Source organism: Grammomys surdaster, unplaced genomic scaffold (genome assembly GCF_004785775.1).
Source record: "Grammomys surdaster isolate TR1022 unplaced genomic scaffold, NIH_TR_1.0 186, whole genome shotgun sequence".
In the NCBI taxonomy this organism is placed as follows: Eukaryota; Metazoa; Chordata; class Mammalia; order Rodentia; family Muridae; genus Grammomys; species Grammomys surdaster.
In genome coordinates, this window is record NW_021604631.1 from 7,482,939 (window position 1) to 7,503,759 (window position 20,821).

The 20,821-nt window shown below is 39.3% G+C and overlaps 1 protein-coding gene across 3 annotated transcripts in view; it reads left to right on the forward strand.

The window, feature by feature from the left end:
- The window catches only part of Agk (acylglycerol kinase), a 69,945-nt gene that overhangs the window by 38,613 nt on the left and 10,511 nt on the right, over positions 1-20,821 (forward strand). For all 3 annotated transcript variants that reach the window (XM_028768418.1, XM_028768420.1, XM_028768419.1), the window contains exons 8-12: positions 89-183; positions 7,551-7,620; positions 14,499-14,578; positions 17,054-17,111; positions 20,315-20,462. In XM_028768418.1, the coding sequence (XP_028624251.1) occupies positions 89-183; positions 7,551-7,620; positions 14,499-14,578; positions 17,054-17,111; positions 20,315-20,462 (451 nt within the window). The remainder of the gene's footprint in view (positions 1-88; positions 184-7,550; positions 7,621-14,498; positions 14,579-17,053; positions 17,112-20,314; positions 20,463-20,821) is intronic.

Sequence of the window (20,821 nt, forward strand, 5' to 3'; positions counted from 1 at the left end):
CTTTGTTCTAGAGGATACTATATGCCCCCCTTTAACCCTAATCTTCTGAGTGTAACAATACAACTTTGTCTTCTTTTTGTTCTACCAGGCTACCTTCAGTAAGATTCCGATTGGATTTATCCCGCTGGGACAGACCAGTAGTTTGAGTCACACACTCTTTGCTGAAAGTGGAAACAAAGTCCAGTAGGTTGTCAATGTGGAATGCTAACTTCTGTGTGTGATAGAGCCTGGGCCTGAAAATTGACATACATGATAACATTGACTTTTCAAATATTGATAGGTTGAAACGTCAAGTTATTGAGAGGGAGCACCCAGCCTTTCAGAGAATTGGCATGCTCCCATTTGAGGTGTGGTACCTTCCTAATCTAGTAATTAGTAGGACTTGATGTCAGGGATGGAAATGGGTTCTTTGTGTCATTGCAGTTTTTCTGCTTTTGCACTGTAAGACCTTTTTCATGAAGATGAGGGCAGATTGCTCTGATCAGTTCCTTTAAGTACACATGGTACTTAAGCATGTCTCTCGGGAAACTGAACTGCAGGTAGCCATGGCTCCATTATCTTGGTGATAGAAGCAGATAAGACAACTAAATACAGTCACATCCTTGTGACTGCCTGAAGTGGCTGGGAGTATGGATATAGTAGATGGGGAAGGGGTGAAGTCCCGACATCTAAGTTACATTGCTTTGAGTCTAACACTGTCCTCAGGACGCAAACAGATTGAAAGCTTTATGTAACAAAGACTAAATCTTTCAAAGTGGTAGGTGATCTTGAATTTGAGGCCTAGTTTTCGCAGCAGTTAACATAATCTTGAGCAAATGGTTGTCAAAAGACTGAAGTAAACGAACGATGTCAGAGAAATTGTTACATAGTGTGTGATATAAGACTTGTGATAGAAGAAGTCAAAGTAAACATTTGTTGAATGAATTAATTAAAAATTTTTCAGAAGTTTTTCTTATTATAACCATCTAAGTCAATAATAATAATAGTCAAGGTACCTTTTAATTTGGGTTAATTTTTTTTCCCCCTGCATTAGAGTGCTTTCTTAGACCAGGCCTTATAGACTGACTTTTTCTGTTGTAATTTTGAGGGCCAGCAATTGTATCTTTAACAATTTTATGCTGTTCATAAAAGCATGGGCGCATATAGGAAAGCCCAGGCATGCCTATGTATGTTTATCAGACCCCCGTCCTACTGTCCTACTGTCTCTCGTGTCACACCCTTACAGGATTCTCCAACCATCCTGAGGCCTAGCAAGCAGGAGAAGCCACTTTAATGAATCATACTTTTTTAGTCACGGCTTAGAAGTTTTGAAGGGCAGTAGATAATGATGGATGAAGACTCAAGCACTGTTGCTGCTCTGATGTCAATTCTCTCCAGTGTAGGACTTGACTATATTAGGAGCTTGTCTTTTCCTTGTATCAGTAGACATTATTGAACTGCTTTAGCCAGTGTTTCCCAATGGCATGTCAGAAGATTATTTTCCTCATGGAAACCCTTCCCTATCCAAAGCTTCCACTCACATGTGGCCACCCTCAGGATCTGAGATAGTGTTCTGCTTTTCAGGAGCTATTTTTTCTGTTTTTAAACTATTGTTATTGCTACTTCTATTTATAATTTAAAGATTTATAAAAACCTAATCTCTAAGCATGCCCCAGGGCTCTTGGGTAATCAGAAACTCTGCCTTTGGCTCAGAAATTTGCAAACTTTTTAACATGGCTGCTGCCTGAGGCTATGTAAAAAGAACAAAGCCTTGCCTTTGTCCTGCTGTCAAGACATCTTGTACAATAATTATTAAAGAAGAAAAAAGTCTTTTTTCCTGAAGTGTGGAATGTCGCAGGTAAATAATCCTAACTGCCAGGCTGCAGTGCTTCCTTATTAGAGCTTTGAGTCGTTGTTAGGGAATGATAAATTTGAGGTGCATTTTAGTTGTCTTCTCCCAAGCAATTTATAGAAACAATTTAATGCAAAAAGTCTTTTTGAATTGCAATAGGTTGAGTTGTTTTTTAGGTCTCTCTCTCAAAGCCACTTTCCAAGTCTTTCCTTGTGTGCCAGGTGCTTTTCAGATTAAGTAAGTACAGTGCACACATCAACTCTGGTACTTTCCTCATAGCCAATACATACTCAGGACAGGATAGCCTAGACTTGTGAGCATGCTCCTTGCTTCCTCTAAGTAGAATCTCATTTTAAAAGAATTTGTTGTCCTCTCCCAGCCAAGATCTATTTGAAATGAAAAAAGGGGAGGGTTACTTATAGATAAATAAGGGTGATTGGGTGTTTTGTCTATATGTGGAATTCCCAGTGCTCAAGGAGGCCAGTAGAGAGCTTTAGATCCCCTGGAACTGGAGGTGCAGATGACAGTGCACCTTATGTGGGTGCTGGCAGTCGAACCAGGGTCCTCTGCAAACACAGCAAGTACTCTTAACCCCTGAGCCATCTCTCCAACCCACAGTTGCTTATATTATATAACGGAAAAGCAGTCCAGACAGCACAAGCACTGTTAAGTATATTCAGCAACTGAAACTTATGTATTGATGGCATAATGAATGCCAAGCAGTACAGCCACTGTAGGAGCTAATGTGGCTTCCTCTTATCAAATTAAACATAAGCTTGTCATACTGTTAGGTATTTACCTAAGAGAAGTGCAGACATACAGATCCATGCAACAACTAAACCTTATTTGTCGAATCTGCTGCTAGTTGCCAAGAATTAGGAACAATGCCAATTACCAACCAGCTCATGAATGGCTGAACAAATTATGGTACATTTATACACCAGAGTGCTACTTAACCATAAGAAGAAACCATCTACCCATGTTGTTGATGCAGTCAGTAGTGTGAATAATCTCAACATGCTTTTTCATTCTATTATATGATAATTCTACAAAAGATTAAACTGGACATGGTAATTGGCTGGACCCATGATTGTGGTAGGAGTGGGTTGGCAACGAAGATTGATGAGGGACTTCAAGGGATGGTAGAAATGTTATGTATTTTGATGATGGTGGTTTCATAAATATATTTGTCAAAATATATGGAAAAGCATGCCTAAAAGGATAGATTGTATTGCATATGGATTCCAACTCAGTAAGTCTGATTTTAAGAAAGAAGTTGGTCCTTCAGTTTCCAGGTTTTTGTTTGAGGAACTTTGCTGAAGGATCAAATTAAAAGCTGACAGGAGTATTTGCCTAGGATGTACAAGGATCTGGGCCCAATCCTCAGCACCACAGTTGAAAAACAAAACTAAATAAATCAAACTATAAACTCTCTTGGATCTGAACAGGAGGGGAGGATACGAGGCAAACATCTGCCCCATGATTGAAGAGACAGTTGAGAACAGAGTCACGCCTTACCAAGGCAGAGACTTATGAATGTTAGCAGCTGTGGGAACCAGTGCTGGCTAAGGAAAACCTGAGTTTCTATGTGGTTGGCTCTGAGAGTTCCAACTTCCTTGGCATCAGACTTATGGGTTCCCTATAATATCGTGAGATTTATCTCATAGAGTTTGCTGAAGATCCCATACTAAGTACTAGGAGAGGAGGAAAGGAAGAATCTTGAAGTACTCAGAAGCAGTCTTTTTCCTTTGTAAGGTCTGTGTCAGGAGAAACTAATTATCCAGAGCCCAACCTTCTAGAGCAGTCTTGGAGCTCAGTAGGGATTGCTGAACTCTAGCTAGCTCTGGCTTTCCACATGGAAGAAGGGAAATACCTAACCCAACCTACTTTACAGTCCTGCACTAACTTATGGGGTAGAAAAGAGTGGAATGTTAAAATGGAAAGATAATTGGACTGTTTTCAAATCCATGCAGACTATGCAACATGCTTCTAAATAAACACATGCATCAAGGAAAAGTCTTGAGAAGTTTTAAAATATTTTAAACTAAATAAAAACACTCCCCAAAATATGTGGTAGGCAGTGATAGTGGTGATTAGAGGAAATTTGAAGCATTTAGTAGAACAGAAGGCAGAGCAAGATTAAGGGTGAAGGCATACACATGGGGAGGTGAGGCAGGAGGATTGTGAGTTTGAAACCAGCCTGTTTACATAGGCAGAAACTGCCTCCGAAATCAGGAGAAGGAAAAACAAGTTAAACTCAGAGTTAACAGATGAAAGAAGAGTTCCAACTAGAGAAACTAGAGTAAACAAAGGAAATTAAGAAGAATTAGAACAAAATTGAAAATAGAAGTCAATAGAAAGCTGGTTCTTAGAAATAATAAATAGATCAGCAGGTCTCTAGCCAGGCTAAATAAAAACTGGAAAGGACACAAATTACTGATTTTAGTAATGAAAGAGAGAATGTCACTGCAGAGCCTATGAACATGAAAGGTTATAAAGGACAAGTATTACAGCTCTAGGCCCATACGTTTGATAACCTCAGACAGACCAACTCCTTCAAAAACAGTTGGGCACAGCTCATGCAAAAAGAAATAATTGGCAAGTGAATTAATAAAACTGGTACATTCAAACAGTAGAATCTCATTCAGTGATGAAAGACATGAGCTATGAAGCCACAGAAAGAAACGTGAGTGCATATTACCAAGTAAAGGAAAACAGTCTGAAGAAGGCTACACTATATGGCTCCAACTGTAAGAGTCCGGAAGAGGTAAAGTTGTGACAGTAAAAGGAGGAGTGGCTGTTAGGGTTTGGAGAAGGTACAAAGAGATTTGTGTAGTGGTAAAATTTCATAGTATGTGCTGCTGAGTGGTAGACATTATTAATGTTTGTCTAAACCCATTTAGACTGCAGCAGTGATCAAAACTGGATTATGAATGGCAGTAATAAGTCAGTGTAAGTTCTTCAATTGTGACAAATGAGCCAACCAGTCTTGGTGTGGGGTGGAGAGATACGATAATGGAACAGCTGTGTCTGTAGGAGGGAAAGGGGTTATATAGGGACATTTCTGTACTGGCCTTTAAGTATTTCTATGAGCCTGATCTAAGATGGCTTTATGTAAAATCATTGATCCATAGCAACATACACATACACACACACACAGAAAAAGAGAGATGAAAATTAACATAGTCCTTTCAAACGTCAATAAATTTACATGATTAAACAAGCATTAGAGATGTGCTCTAGTTTCTCCCGAGTTTTGTTAACATCAGCATTTACTTCTGGGACTACTATCTCTCTCCGTTAATTCTGATTATAAGGTGATCCTATACTTGCTCATTAAATTCGCATGACGGTGTGTCAGTAAAGTCACTATCCACAGTGTATTGAAATAGAGCATAGTTTCATAGTGATAATCAGAAAACAAGTAAAAGTGAAAAACTGAACACATTTGGATGCTGTGGGGAACTAGGTTATTTAGGAAAAATGGCTCATAGAGATTTTTTGTTTTGTTTTGTTTGTTTTTGTGGGGTGTGGGGAGGTTGGGGGCACTGTCATGGTAGTATATACTTTTAGTCATAGCAATCAGAAGGCAGAGGCAGATGGGTCTCTGAATTCAAGGCCATCCTGGTCTGTGTAGCCAGTTTGAGGTCTCCTGGGAGACAAAATGAGACCCTATCTAAATAAAAAGAGGAGTGAGGAAGGAGGGATATCATTCAGTAGGCAAAATGCTAGCATTTGTGAAGCCCTGGTTTCCATCTGCAGCATGGAATAAACCAGTCATGATGGTGTACATCTGTAATCCCAACACTGGGGAGATAGAGGGAGAAGAGCACAAGTTTAAAGTCATCCTTGGCTACAAAGTGAGTTCAGTGCCAGCCTAGGAACATGAGATCCTGTCTCAAATTTTTAAGAGTTAATCATTTCTCATGGCTTTCTTATATGACCTACAGTTCAGAGGAAGGTTCTTTTGTACAATAGAGGATAAATTAGAAAGGATAGACTCGAGCTGGAGAGACCGCTGAATGGTTATGACTGCATGTTACTCTTCCAGAGGACCCAGATTGGTTCCCAGCACCATGGTGGTTAACAACCATCCTTAACTCTAGTTCCAGGAAATCTGATGCCATCTTCTGACCTCCACAGGCACAGCAGGCAAAACACTCATATGTATAAAATAAATCAAATGTTTAAATGATAGATTTAAAAAATTATTAGTTTGGAAACGAGTAAATCTAGATGATGGTTTTCATTGGTGGCCATCATCACCAAAGACAGCAGGTATTCTTTGTCTTCTGATGCAAATGCTACTACCACAGGGATTATTTAATGTTGTCAAAATCTCAAGGATGAGTCGATACAAACTTTCCATTCTAGCTATCCTCAGAAAATATATAGATTAGATATATACACTACGATCATACACATATCACTAAGGTATAAATCCACAGAAATTCAGTAGACAAATGACCTATTTTTTAAACAGGGGTATGGAAAGGAGCAGATAATAGATTAAAAGAGATTTAAAGTACATAAATCAATCACAATTTATGTGTCTTATTTGAAGGAAGTAACTTATATATTTATATATTAAAATTTGAGCACTGTCTAAAAATGTTGATTCACATGGGTCAAAATTGTAAGTGTAATAATGATATTTCATAAAAGTCTCTTTTGCAGATACATAATGAACTACTAAGACATCAGGTTTGCTTTCATACTTAGTGGCTTACGTGGTGATATATAAAGTGTCGCTAACCTTATGGATCTTCTGTTCCCCAGGAGGAGGCAGGCGATAACACTAGTCAGTACATGGTCAGGCTGTAGCCGATGGAAGGACAGCAACAGTGTAGTGATGAGAGCCACAGTGAAGGACCGTCCACTAGGCTGGACAGAGTGGGCCTCTCTGAGGTGGAGCTGTCTGCCAGATCTAAAGAATGAGTGAAGGGCTTGCCATGGCTGCACCTAGGGCATGGAGGGTTGACCAGCATCAGTAAAGGCCCTTGATGGAGGTCTGCTCCTTCTCTCCTGAGAGAGCACATGTTTTACTGTCTAGCCACTTGGCTTTCTGTTTCTCTTGTTGACCATCTTTTGTGTATTTATGTATGTCTGACTTTGAATTTAAAGTACAAATTCTAGGTTATGTACAGATCTGGCATAATTTTATATGCCCTGAATAATCCAGAGTGTTTACTTTTTGATGAGTAATTTTTTTACGTAGAGGATTTTGAAGAGATTGTCAGAATGTAGGTAAGAACAGTATTGTTGAAGGAAAGAATCAGCAGTGAGAACAGAGCATGAAGCACATCCTTGTGATGCTGGAAAAAGAGAAAATATGTCTTGAGTCATGAACTATCATTTGCTAAGATAGCTACAAGTCCGGGCCTTCAGTTACCTTCTGGCTGTTTGAGAAGAAAGACATCTTTCTTTCTTTTTTTTGGAAATGGCTGAATTTCTTATAGTGATTAAAAGACACTATGTTATTACCATGTTTTAAGTAGCAAATTTTCCAATACTTGGCCCAGTGGAGTGATGTAGTAAATGTAATTGCTCACATGCTTTTCTAAGATTATTTTGAAAAACTAGCTTTTACTGACCCCCCACAAGGATTCTGAGAGTGTGGGTGTGGGCGTGTATGCACATATGTATGCATGCTGTGCACTGGGGGGAAGGTGGTATTTACTTTTTACAACAGGTTCCTTTCCATTTTTCCCCCGTTTAGACATATTACAGATGCCACACTTGCCATTGTGAAAGGAGAGACAGTTCCACTTGATGTCTTGCAGATCAAGGTAAACTCTTTCCTTCAGATTTTGAAAAAGGTATTAAAAGTAATATTTAAAAGGTATCAAAGTGATAAGCACATGTTAAAAAAATAGAGTGTAACAGTTTACATGCGGTTCTGGTGAATATGACATTTCCTTTTTCTTCCCACCCTAACATTAATACCCCAAAAGAAGCATTGTTCATGATTCTGTCATCACTAATTAATGTGTTTATGATCCCACGTGTGGTAAAAATGATGTGACATAAAATTCACATCTGCACTTGAGTAGTGTTGAATGTGTGATGTCACCTTTTGATGCATTAGCTTTGGCTATTTAACTCTTGGCCTCTGTTACATACAAGGATCCCTCTGTATCACTTCCTCATGGAATTATATCTAATTCTAATTTCTCCAACTACTGCCTTTATGCGATAAGAAATCTAGCTATGCATGATTGTTTTGAGTATTAAAAGAGCCCTGAGGCCAGACCAAAGTGTGCCATATGCCTGTAATCCCTACTCTCTATAAGCATCAGAAGGATGAAGAGTTTCAAGTCATCCTCAGCAACACAGCAAGTTGAGGCTAACAGGTACCACATGAAACCTGGCCTTTATTTTTTTTCCCAATCTTCTTTTGTACCATTTTAATTATATGCAAGTATTAAGGTCAGTTCTAGGTTGAGGAACTAGCAATACAATAGATGCAAATAGTCAAGGAACAAGCAAGACAATAAACACAAATAGTCAAAGAACAAGCAAGGCAATAAACAAAGTTCTGTGATCACTCCTGTGATCATTGTCTCTAAGGGCTTATCAGGATGATCAAAATATCTGAGCCAACTTCCCTGTCCTAGCCCAAAGTCATTTTCATGTTTGAAGCCTAGCCTAATATTTAGATTCCTGCCTGAAATTACTTCTTTGTTCTAGCCTAATGTCAGATTCCTGCCTGAAGCCCATTTCCTTGTCCCTGGCCAATGTCAGATTCCTGCCAAGCAGCCCCAAAAGCTCTCTACATCTCCCTCTTTTTTATTTCATAAATAAGACTAAGCCTGTCTTAGATTGTTTTTTGACAAGAGTGCCTTCCTTACCTGTCATGGAATATACATTATCAAAAGGAATGAACTTATGTCTTAGATTAGTAGGCTTTGTGCAGAATCTTACCTGTCCTTGACTTGCCAGCTTGTTAATTTAATAACTCTATCTGGGGGTTTATTTTCAGTTTCAAGCCATGTATTTTGGTTGCCAACATGTTGATGTTGTTAAAGACAAGCTTTAACACAATGGACAGGAATATAAATATTCCCAGGACAAAATCAAGCTATATATGCCATTCTTAAAGCTTGACCAAAATGGAAATACTGACCTCAGGTCATGGATAATTTTATCAACAGTATCTACAGCATCAAATCTCAGCAGAACAGCATTCTTTAAATTTATAATCTCACTATGCAAAGTTAAAGCATCCAGAGAGGTGTTAGAATTATGCCAAATACCCTGCAAGTGTCTTTAAACTTTATAATGACTAATTATTATAATGACTAATTATAATGACTGTCATTGTAAATTTTAGAAGTAACACAAAAATATTGGTATTTGGCATGACACTTGAGATACTCCTTACTCTTAAATTCCTTCCAATAATTTGAATAGGATCAGTTTGTTGTTCGAAACACCTATCTAAATCCTCTTGTATATTCAACACATTAGTAACATTTTTTGCTAAATGATTAACAAAAGTAGCTGTCTTAACTTCTTGTGTGAAAACCATTGCAGAATCAGTGGTGCTAGCAATTAATGTAATTAAAGTTGTTACACCAGCAATAATCAAGCCCATTACCCTCTTGCTTCTCCTTAAAGCCTGACTCATTCTTCCAGTACTTGCAAGCTTTTTTCAGAATACCAAGGTCCTATAATACTAAGGGCAATAAAATAAAAGACCCCCATAACAGAAACTTGTCCTTTAAAAAGGAAAAAAGACCCATAACATACTTCAGCAGTAACTGATTTCTGTAGCTGTTTAGATGCTGGCTGCATCTCTCTTCCATGGTCTACAACACATGAGCTTCTTCTCACATCCTGCTGGAGCAGCTGTTGTCTTTAACCTTAGCTCACAGATGTGTTTATGAATAGTTAGGATTCTGTAGATTATCCGTCCGTTCTTTCTCACATTGGGAACAATATTTTCTGTAGCTTCCTGCATTTTGTAACTCTCCATTTTTCTGTTGAGCTGCATAACATTTTCTTATTTGTAGAGGGTAATTTGTTTTAGAAGTATGCTTGCTGGCTGTGCCAATTAAAGGGCATAGAAGCAATTACACCTCACAGTGAGCATACTTGGCACACAGATTTTGGTTTTTAATTACTGCCATCTTAAAGAAACACAACCACCATGAACAACCTAAAATAAAGGGAGAGTAAGTATGAAGTAAGAGAGCTCTCAAAAATTAATATAGCTCTGAGAACACTGACATGTCACTATATAGTTCTGAGAACGCTGCCATGTCACTATATAGTTCTGAGAACGCTGCTGTGTCACTATATAGTTCTGAGAACACTGCCGTGTCACTATATAGTTCTGAGAACACTGCCGTGTCACTATATAGTTCTGAGAATACTGCCGTGTCACTATATAGTTCTGAGAATACTGACATGTCACTGTATAGTTCTGAGAACACTGCCATGTCACTATATAGTTCTGAGAATACTGCCATGTCACTATATAGTTCTGAGAATGCTGCCATGACACTATATAGTTCTGAGAACACTGCTGTGTCACTATATAGTCTGAGGCTGCCATTTCACTATATAGTTCTGAGAAAACTGCCATGTCACTATATAGTTCTGAGAATACTGACATGTCACTATATAGTTCTGAGAACACTGCCATGTCACTATATAGTTCTGAGAACACTGCCATGTCACTATATAGTTCTGAGAACGCTGCCATGTCACTATATAGTTCTGAGAACGCTGCTGTGTCACTATATAGTTCTGAGAACACTGCCGTGTCACTATATAGTTCTGAGAACACTGACATGTCACTATATAGTTCTGAGAATACTGACATGTCACTATATAGTTCTGAGAACACTGCCATGTCACTATATAGTTCTGAGAACACTGCCGTGTCACTATATAGTCTGAGGCTGCCATGTCACTATATAGTTCTGAGAACACTGCCATGTCACTATATAGTTCTGAGAACACTGCCGTGTTACTATATAGTCTGAGAACACTGCCATGTCACTATATAGTTCTGAGAATACTGACATGTCACTATATAGTTCTGAGAACACTGCCATGTCACTATATAGTTCTGAGAATACTGACATGTCACTATATAGTTCTGAGAATACTGCCATGTCACTATATAGTTCTGAGAATACTGACATGTCACTATATAGTTCTGAGAACACTGCTATGTCACTATATAGTTCTGAGAATACTGACATGTCATTATATAGTCTGAGAACGCTGCTATGTCACTATATAGTTCTGAGAATACTGCCGTGTCACTATATAGTTCTGAGAATACTGCCATGTCACTATATAGTCTCCTGCCCCAAATGTCAGCTAATTTCAATCTAGTCACTTGATAGTAATCAGAAAAAGCCAAAATGTGGGTCATTCTAAACATTTTAGACTGTCTTGAAATGTCAGTGTTAAAAAATCCAGAAAAGTAAGTGGTCTGTTCAAGATGAAAAAATAAACGTCTAGTAAAGGATACTGAATTTGAAGGATGAAAACCAATGGTAATCATGAATATTATTAGAACAAGTAAAGATACTTGTACATGGCCTGATTTTACATACAGTATTACCGTTCAACCTTTGATTCCTTGAGAGTGACTCCCATGCAAGTCCTTGCTCTGGGGAGATAATTGCTGTGAAAAGTTCTGATGTCTACAGCTGCAAATGTAACAACACTACAGAACATACACGGGGGCTGCAGAAGAGCACTGGCTGTTCTTTTAGAGGAACCAAGTTTGGTTCTCAGTACCTACATGCAACAATAGCTCAGAACTTGCTGAAAACTACAATTCCAGGGAATCTGATGCCCTCTTCTGGCCAATGTGGGCACTGCATGTAGGTGACACAGACAAGCATACAAATAAAGACACATAGACAAAAATGCAAACATGAGATAAGACTTTGGCAATGGTGACTTTAATTGAGAGGCATAAGTAGTATACATCTTACTATTTAGAGTTTTGCCTTACATTGTTTTTCAAAATAAAGGACAAGATGAAAGAGAAATAATTCATTAGCAATTTCTAAGTTTTTGTCAACATTTCTTTAAAATACTAGGAAAAAGATATACTGTTTTGACAGAAGTTAAACGAGTATTCTTTTTTCATCTAATTAAGAAAATGAAAAGCAAATGGCTCAGAAGACATAGTTGTAGGATTGACTCATCGTGCAGTGGTGAGCGAGCCCTGTGTGTTTGCTCACATCCGACCGTAAGACGTGCCAGCTCCATTCTAGATGAGCGTTTCGTGTCCACTCATTTTTGATTTTGTAAAAGTTTTATGGCTCTATACTGTGCCATAATCTCAACTTTACCCCTGAAACTTGCTGTTAACTGGTTGAGCATCCCTAATCTGAATATTGAAATGCTAAATGTTCCCAAATTGGAAACTTTAGAGAATTTCAGATTCCACAGTGTTGATGTGGGGGTAGGAATGCTCAGTCACCCGAAAATTGGGAACATGTCCAGCCTTATGCCTTTCAGGCAAGGGACACTTAACCAATATGCAGTTCACTAGTACGTCTTTACAATTGGTGAACTTACAAGTTTATAGCCAAGTTTCCTTTTCTTTTTCTTCATGCAGTGATGTCTAGACTTTCCGTCATGAGCTCATTAATCATAGTCTAAATGGCAGTTGATCTTTTAGCATGTGATCAGCTATAAGTTGTCTTCACAAAACAAGGACTACGTTAAGCAGAGATTTTCATCTATAAAGACATTATTGTAAAACATGATTATTACTAAAGATGGTGAATGAGGAGACACGTTTAATAGCTCAGTGATTTAGTACTTATTATATATATGTTAGAGGTAATGTATTGCAGAATAAATTGAATGTAACTGGAAAGTGTTACTATGCTTGTTAAATGTCTCTTGTCTCAACCTCCTTCTCTCATGTACTGACTTTGTAAATTGATGTCAGATTTTTCACAATCTCTGTATATTAATGACACAGCCCAGGAAGCACAAAAATTTAATCAATTCTTAGAAAATGTAGAACAGTAGATTCTACCCTAGTTTCTGAGGAACCAGTTTAATTTAAATGATTTTTTTTCCTTCTCCTTATTTCTGAAAATTGCTTTCAGAATGTGGAGAAAATCTCTGTCAACAAAGCTTGACCATCAATATAGACAGTGCTCAATGCCAATCTGTACTTCTGTGAGCTCCATGTTACGTAAACTGGAGATTATTCAAAAGTACAATAAATCATGAACTAGAATAGTATTGTATTTAGCTCATTCACTGTTCAGTGTGTGCTTACATCTCATTTTGAATGTTCAGTTTGATAAGGAAGTCAAGATGTGTTTCTTTATATAACCTATTTAAAAAAAAAAAAAGAACAGAGATAGGCAAGGTTGGCACCATCTTCAAAGCATTTTCAGAGGTCAGCATCTCTCCTTCACTCTCTTGTTCCCACCCTGGCCACCTTCACCTTACTTCAGAGCCCTCTATGACCTTGCCTTACACCCTTGCCTCCTTGTGGTTTGTTTCCAACAGCCAGAGTGTGATCAAATGTTAGGGCACATAGCTTCTCTATTAACAGCCCTCATAGAGAGATCATCTTGTGCAGTGCATGGATGCCTCACCTGTCAATTAAAAAGCCTATGGCTTCGGCAGGAATAGAGGTGGCTTACCTGGTATTGTTGTATCTCCCTGTTGGTTGCTGATGGCACAGTGTTAGGTCTCTTATGGTTTCATATGTGAATTTCTTTTTGTATACATTTTTGTATGTGCTTTTTGAGATTGGAAATCTATTTTAGCTCCATTTCTTTGAATTCATATTTTAGTTCTCAGGCTAAGTACTCTCCATAGTCTCTTCATATTTGAGTGCCCTAGCCCACAACTTTCAGGTGAAGTACTTTCTACTTGGCACCTAGAGACAAACACATCCTTGTGATACCAGTCAGTTGGTTCCCTCAGCAGCACCTCTTTGCTTGCTCGTCTCTCTCTCTTGCTCTCTCTCTTTCTCTCTCCCTCTCCCTTTCTCCCTCCGTCCCTCTAGTTCATTTTTCCCATTGCTTATATGAATCTGGGGAGTAGAAAAGCCAACCTACTGCATGAACAGGTACACAGTAAAGGAGTGAGAGGTCCGTGTCTCCTTCCTGTATAATTCTTCTGGGAATGTGTGTGTTTCTCACAGATCCCTTGCTTGGTTTGGCACAGTGAAATGAAAGTGATGCTGATGCTGGGGTTGCAGGAGCCCTTGACCCCATGAGCACAAGATGCAGTATGCTGTCTCTAAGACCTCTCCCCGACCCCCAGGTCTTAATTTTGGCTCATGTTAGCTGTGGTGGAGAAGTGATGATGTGGGAGAATCCAAGTTGGTCCTTCAGCAAACTATGGAGTTGTGCACAGGACAACTGCTTCTTAGAATGTGGGGTGCCTTGTATCTATCAGTTTTCAGTTGTTGGAAGTTTGCTGCTCAGAATTACAGCTAATATGTTCCCTTGATTCATGAGAACTGACACATAGGATTACGTCAGCTTTAAAGTGTGGATCATTCAAGCACTCCTACCACATACCCATAGGGCTAATTGCTTTAACATTTGAACTTACATATAAAATGTTTGGTTTGATGAGATTAGTATCAACATTTTCTAGATACTTATGAATTTACTGTGTTCATAAAGCTAAATCAATTGTATTTAACTTCCAGGGTGAAAAAGAACAACCTGTCTATGCAATGACTGGCCTCCGGTGGGGATCCTTCAGAGATGCTGCCGTCAAAGTTAGCAAGTAAAGAATTACTGTTTCTATGTGATGAGTCTTTAACAGTTTTATTCCATCCTTGATGTTGCGGTTTTAAAATGCAGTGTTCTGGGAATAAATCTTCCAGGCCAGGAAGTTGAATTAGATATTAATAATAAAGTAGGAACAGCCAGGTAAAATTTTGGGTTCTATAGTCAGAAAGGATAGGGAAAGTTCCATTAAGAGAAGGGTATGTCTCTGTTTTCAGACACATTTAGCTTAGGTTCAGACTACAGAAGAGGAAATTGGCATTGCCTATCACACAGCAGCATGCTTAGCTAGATCCCAATGTACTCCCTGGGCCTCAGCCTCAGGGAGCCCTTACAGTCCTAGGTGGTCAGAGGTTGTGTGCAAGGCATTTGAGAACGCTCATAGGTGGAGAGACCAAGGGCTGCTCTCTCTTACAGAAGAGAGATGGTTGTCTGGCTTTGCTGACTGGAAGAACAGGCTCAGGAGGAGTGATTAGTGGGCCAAGTTAGATAGGCTTAGTTTTAGAGACTTTCGTAGGATGAAACTTCTGGCTCTGAAAGAGGTGTGGAGAAGTATGTGGTCTGGCTTCTGAGGCAGGACTGAAGCAGACACTAGGCAAAGTTTATCTCTTTTCTGGTGGAGGTGTCCTCTTTTGCCTACAGCCCAGGGCTTACAGTTTTAGTGGAGATTATCTGTGTTATGATTGCTCTCATCAAGAAACCTCTCTTGTGTTCATGGGCCAGACTGCTAAAATTTCTTCCCAGAAATCTCTCCCACATTTCACTCAGTTACCTGGTTATGAAATTCCTGACAGTGGAATACCAGTAGAGGAGTACTGCTGGATCTCATTACATGCCACAGTCATTTGCAAGTGTGCCCTGGTTATGTTGATTCCACAGATTACCTTCTGTTTGATCAGATTCCCACCGCTCACAGAGAGCAAGTGCTTAGCTTTCTCTGACAGAGTCTGCTCAGAGCAAACTGCTTTCCCAAGTGTTCTGGTCAATAGCTCAGCACTAGTGCTGGTCAGCTGTCTTAGAAATAGCTCATCTACCTGTTCCATATTTTAGCTGGCTTCTGATCGATGGGTTTCAAAGTCTGTGGGTGGTGATATAATACCTCGATCAGGACTGACCACTGAGTCACTTTTAGAGTGAAATAAGAAACATTCCCTTGCTGGCCATAGGAAGACTACAAGCATTGTGTCAACATGTGCTACTGGAAAAAGTACAAGGGACTGTTTAACCTTTAGAAATAGACCCTGGAGTCAGGATGTTTCTACTTGACTAAACTGAGAAACGGAGAAACCAAAAAGAGCTTTTAAAACCCAGTAAATATCAAATATCCACGGCCCTCATCAATACTACCCCCATATCAACGTGAGTCATAATTTAGAACGGCTCCACATTGGCTATAAATTCCTTATTCTGGGAATTTAGGCCCTTCTCCCTAATGAACAGTTCTGTGTTTTTATTTTTAAGCCTTGCCCTTTCTCTGGCTGCTCTACCTCTTCTAGCCTAACGTTATTTCCTCTGCTCTTTGATGTGTTTAGAGTCAGTCCATTTCCCAGTCACTTCTCCTCGGCCTGTGCTTTAGCCTGTGTTCATTTCATAGCACGGCCACACTCTAATGCTGTTATTGTCTTCCTTTCTGTCTTTTCTTATCAATAGTGATCAGTTTATATCACAACATGTGCAGTCACTTATAACTTATTATTATTTGGGGTCTGTTATCTTTTCAACTCATAGGCCCAAAGGTAGGAATTTTATACTGTGTTCTTCCGTATGTTTTTACTTTCTGCATCTTTCTCCATCGGTGTAATAACAGCTAACTAAAGGCATTCTACCTGAATCAGTCAGGGTCAGTAAAGTAGCATGGGTGTTGTCAGACATGAGTCTAAAGAGTGGCGTCTGTGTCACTTTCTAATTGCAACCAGGCATCTCCCTCTCTGGTAGTTTTCATGCGCTTAGCAATATGCAATAAGTTTTCACTCTGAGACTTAGTAGCACTTGCCATATTAAAGCTATATAACATGAATAATATGAGTATATACTGGTTTATGAATGTGTGTGCATTTGGTGTGAGAGGGGCCATGAGGTACAGGATCCAGTCCTGTATCTTGTGACACACTAGATCTAGACCATGCTGCATTGGTAATATACTACCTCTGTGTGGCTTCATTGCTCTCTCCTGTGACTCTTTGACTGTATACTCACCCTATTCTATGGGTGAAAGTCTGTATTATAATGACTTGTAAACTTAGGGGTCAAAAAGGCTTAAGCTATATTTATCTTACTAACTACAGGAATCGTTCTGCCATCTAATTGCATTGCCATTAATACTCTCATTAAAAGTGTATTACTTATGTGTTATGCCACAATCCTTAAGCCCCCAGAGCAGCTGGGAGAGGTACAGTCCTGGTGACTTGATTGTCGTGGATGCTATCTAGCACATTGGTAGCTCTTTTCATCTTTTTTTCTTGGTTTTTCTTAGGTACTGGTATCTTGGTCCACTAAAAACCAAAGCAGCCCACTTTTTCAGCACTCTTCAGGTAAATTCAATTTATAATATAGAACCTGACCTGTGTTAGTTTGATGTTTCTCTGTGATATCTATAGTTGAGATATTAATTCTTTGCTACAGAGCCATATCACATGTTCCAATACTAAAATGGGAGACACTTGATTTATATAATTACAGAAAACCTTGTTTTGATAGACAAGTACTCCTTGTATCTACCTGTTTATCTATCAAGTACCCCGATATTTGTTTCTTTGTTTATCTTGGATACTTGCCTCTTCTATTCATTCACCCACCCTTACCAGATAAACCTTGAACAGAGTGAACAGATGCCAACATCATTATTATGTGTATCTATAGTAGTACCTGGCAATGAACTGAAGACTTGTAGTGGAGTATAGATAAATTAATTATTATAGGCTTATATATATTATCAGTAGGTTTTAAACTGTGTTGGTTAAATAAGTGTAGTACTTACTGTATTGTGCAGTACTGTGTAGAACACTTCCCTCATCACAAAGTTCTGCTTGTTGGTGCTCTCTATATAATATATTAAAAAGTGTTAATTAATAAGGCCTGAGGTTGTAGGATAGCACAGTGACAAAGCACCTTGCCTAGCATGTTTAAAGCCCTGGGTTTGCTTACTAATAAGAGAGTAAGGGGGCATAGAAAAAAAGTTCAACAATTTCATATTATTGAAAAACCAAATAGAAAAATCACTCAATAGATGAATTATATACTGTGTTTCTCTTTCATGCAGATCAAAGCAGTATAGTTGCAATTTATGTTGACTAATCTGAAAATCAATTGTGAAAAACTAGACTCCAATGTTAACATTTAGAGTTATCTGATGTTTTTCTAATTATAAAATAATATATATCCTTTGAAAAATGTAGCTCTTGCTAAGAAATTCCAGTTGGATTGAAAAAAAATTAAATGAAAAAAGTAAAAGTCCATAAAATACTTGGAGTAAACACACATAATTTTAAAAATAAATAGAAAAGGCAAGATTTTTCTTTTTTTAACTAATTTTTTATTGAATATTTTATTTACATTTCAGATGTTATCCCCTTTCCCCATTTCCCCCCTACCCAGAAACCCCCTATCAATCCCCCCTTCTCCTGCTTATCCACTGGGATAAACCATGGTTATTAATTCAGGCTGGTGCAATAGAATGTGTGTCAGAGGATTCAGAAGGGCAGGGCTGGCCAAGACAAGTATCTGTGTATACACATCTGCAGTGTGGGAAGACTGACCTCTTCCCACAAGGAGTTGGGCATGTGCAGCTACAGGCAAAGATAGCAGATATCAGATTGACAGAGTCATCCAGTGATAGGGAAAGAAGAGGAAGTGCTGAGGTATAGACTAGGATTGTTAATGGCAGATGGCTCAAAGTGCTACTGGAGTAAAATTTTCAGAAGCTTAAAGAATATTAGATTGGCAGATTTCTAGTCTGAGGGACTAGAGTAGTTTAACTTTGGTTTTTATTAATTTTGTTGATAGTAAGACCAAGTTTGTGGAGGAAGATGAAGTTTCAGTTTGGTGTGTGGTGAATGTAGCCTGTCTTCGGTACAAATATGTATAGATACAGTTGTGGTTCTGTCTGGCTCTCAGAAAGAGGTCCTGGGATGAAGAAATGTGTTTCCATCTTGTAAGGATGTGGCTGCTATTTAAAGTGCGGATTTGTAAAGGTGCCATTAAGAATAAATGTCCAGGGCTGGAGAGATGGCTCAGTGGTTAAGAGCATTGACTGCACTTCCAGAGGTCCTGAGTTCAAATCCCAGCAACCACATGGTGGCTCACAACCATCTGTAATGAGATCTGATGCCCTCTTCTGGTGTGTCTGAAGACAGCTACAGTGTATTCATATATAAGAAATAAATCTTTAAAAAAAAAAAAGAATAAATGTCCAGGAAAAGCACAAAGGACTGAAAACATTTAGAAAACTAGAAAAAAAAAGACTGTACAAAAAGAAAAGCCAAAAGAGAGTCCCAACACAGCATCCAAGCAAAGAAGGAGAGAGAGAGAGAAAGAGAGAGAGAAAGAGAGAGAGAGAGAGAGAGAGAGAGAGGAGTAGAATGTAAGAGAAGACAGAAAAGGGTACCCCTGAGAGAAACAGAGAGAGAGAGAGAGAGAGAGAGAGAGAGAGAGAGAGAGAGAGAGAGGAGTAGAATGTAAGAGAAGACAGAAAAGGGTACCCCTGAGAGAAACAGCAAGGCCAATAGGGCAGTGGTTTTTATATACCCCAAAGCAGGAGAGAGGGGGGTAGGAAGTGAAGAGAAAGGAGACAGAAAAGATGACTGAGTTAGCTAAACCCATACACAGACAGAAGGGTGGGATCCAGGGTTCCTTCACAGGGGAGGGCTTCCTTTGTCACTGAGACAGGAGAGAAGTAGCAGTTAGGTCCAGATGAAAGTGACATTGGAGAGATTTAGGACTTTCTCCCTGGTGGACCTAATGTGCTCTGGAAACAGTCTGAAGCTATGCTTCTGAAAATGAAGCAGGAGGACAGATGGTAATGGTAGCACAAAATATTTACCCCTAAGAGTCAAGAGTCTGTGCCAGAGCCTGAGGGTCTGTGATGTCTGATAGGCTCCTCTAACGGGCTTCCGTCTACACTCAGCAGGGTGAGTCCCCACCCCAGTAAGTGTTAAGCCCTGATGTAGGGATCCCTCCTCTCTTCATACACACACACACACACACACACACACACACACACACACACACACACACACACTAGTAATAATAATATAATAATAATAGATAAAAATGTGTCATCAAAGTATCCGTGTGAGAATGATGGGCTTTGAAGCAGTGAAGAGGCCTTAGAATTTGCATTCTTCCTCTGTGTGGAGTCTGATACCAGCAGTGAAGTAGGTGTTTGATGCAACTAATTTCATTACGTGTGTGTGTGTGTGTGTGTGCCGTCGATAAATTGAAGGTAAGTTTATCATGGGACCACTCTGCTCATTCATATTGACTTCTGTTGTTCAGAGAAGTAAATATGAACAGTAGTTTTCAGTTCAATTTTTTTCTTCCCTGTTGTATGTTAGGGGACAGTCACTGTGTTATGGTTTTTAAGGCAAGGTTTGAAACCTTAATATTCCCAAGTGGGGAGAACTCTGCTCATTGAAGGGACAATTAAATCATTAGAATTCTGACCTTTGCAGAGCAAAGGCCCCTGTGTTAGGAATCATGTGTACATGATGAAAGCTGTTTTCTTTTTCATTAACAGGAGTGGCCTCAGAGTCATCAGGCCTCCATCTCCTACACGGGACCTACAGAGAGACCTCCCATTGAGCCTGAAGAGACTCCTCCCCGGCCTTCTCTGTACAGGAGAATATTACGCAGGCTTGCCTCATTCTGGGCACAGCCACAGGATGGTGAGCAACGTGGTGACTACATTACAAGCCCTGTTCAGCTTAAAGGTGGCCTGGAGCAGACACCCAGAATCAGTACTAGATAATTACCTGATGCTGGAGGAGCCATTCCAGCACTGTTGAATTCAGACTCCTGGGCGCTGTCAGGGCAGGCTTCAATGTCCTGTGACTAGGCACCGCAGTTCCTTGTACTCTTTGTCACTGACATTTGTGCTGTTGTGCTGTTTTCAGCGAGGATGCTTTAGGCTTAGGGAACCTGGTGTTTATCCCTGAAGATGAAGTAAAGTATAGAGGTGGACAAAGGGCTGGGGAAGCTGACTACCGGCAGCTCAGTAGTCAGTCCCTCTCCCTCTCCCTCTCCC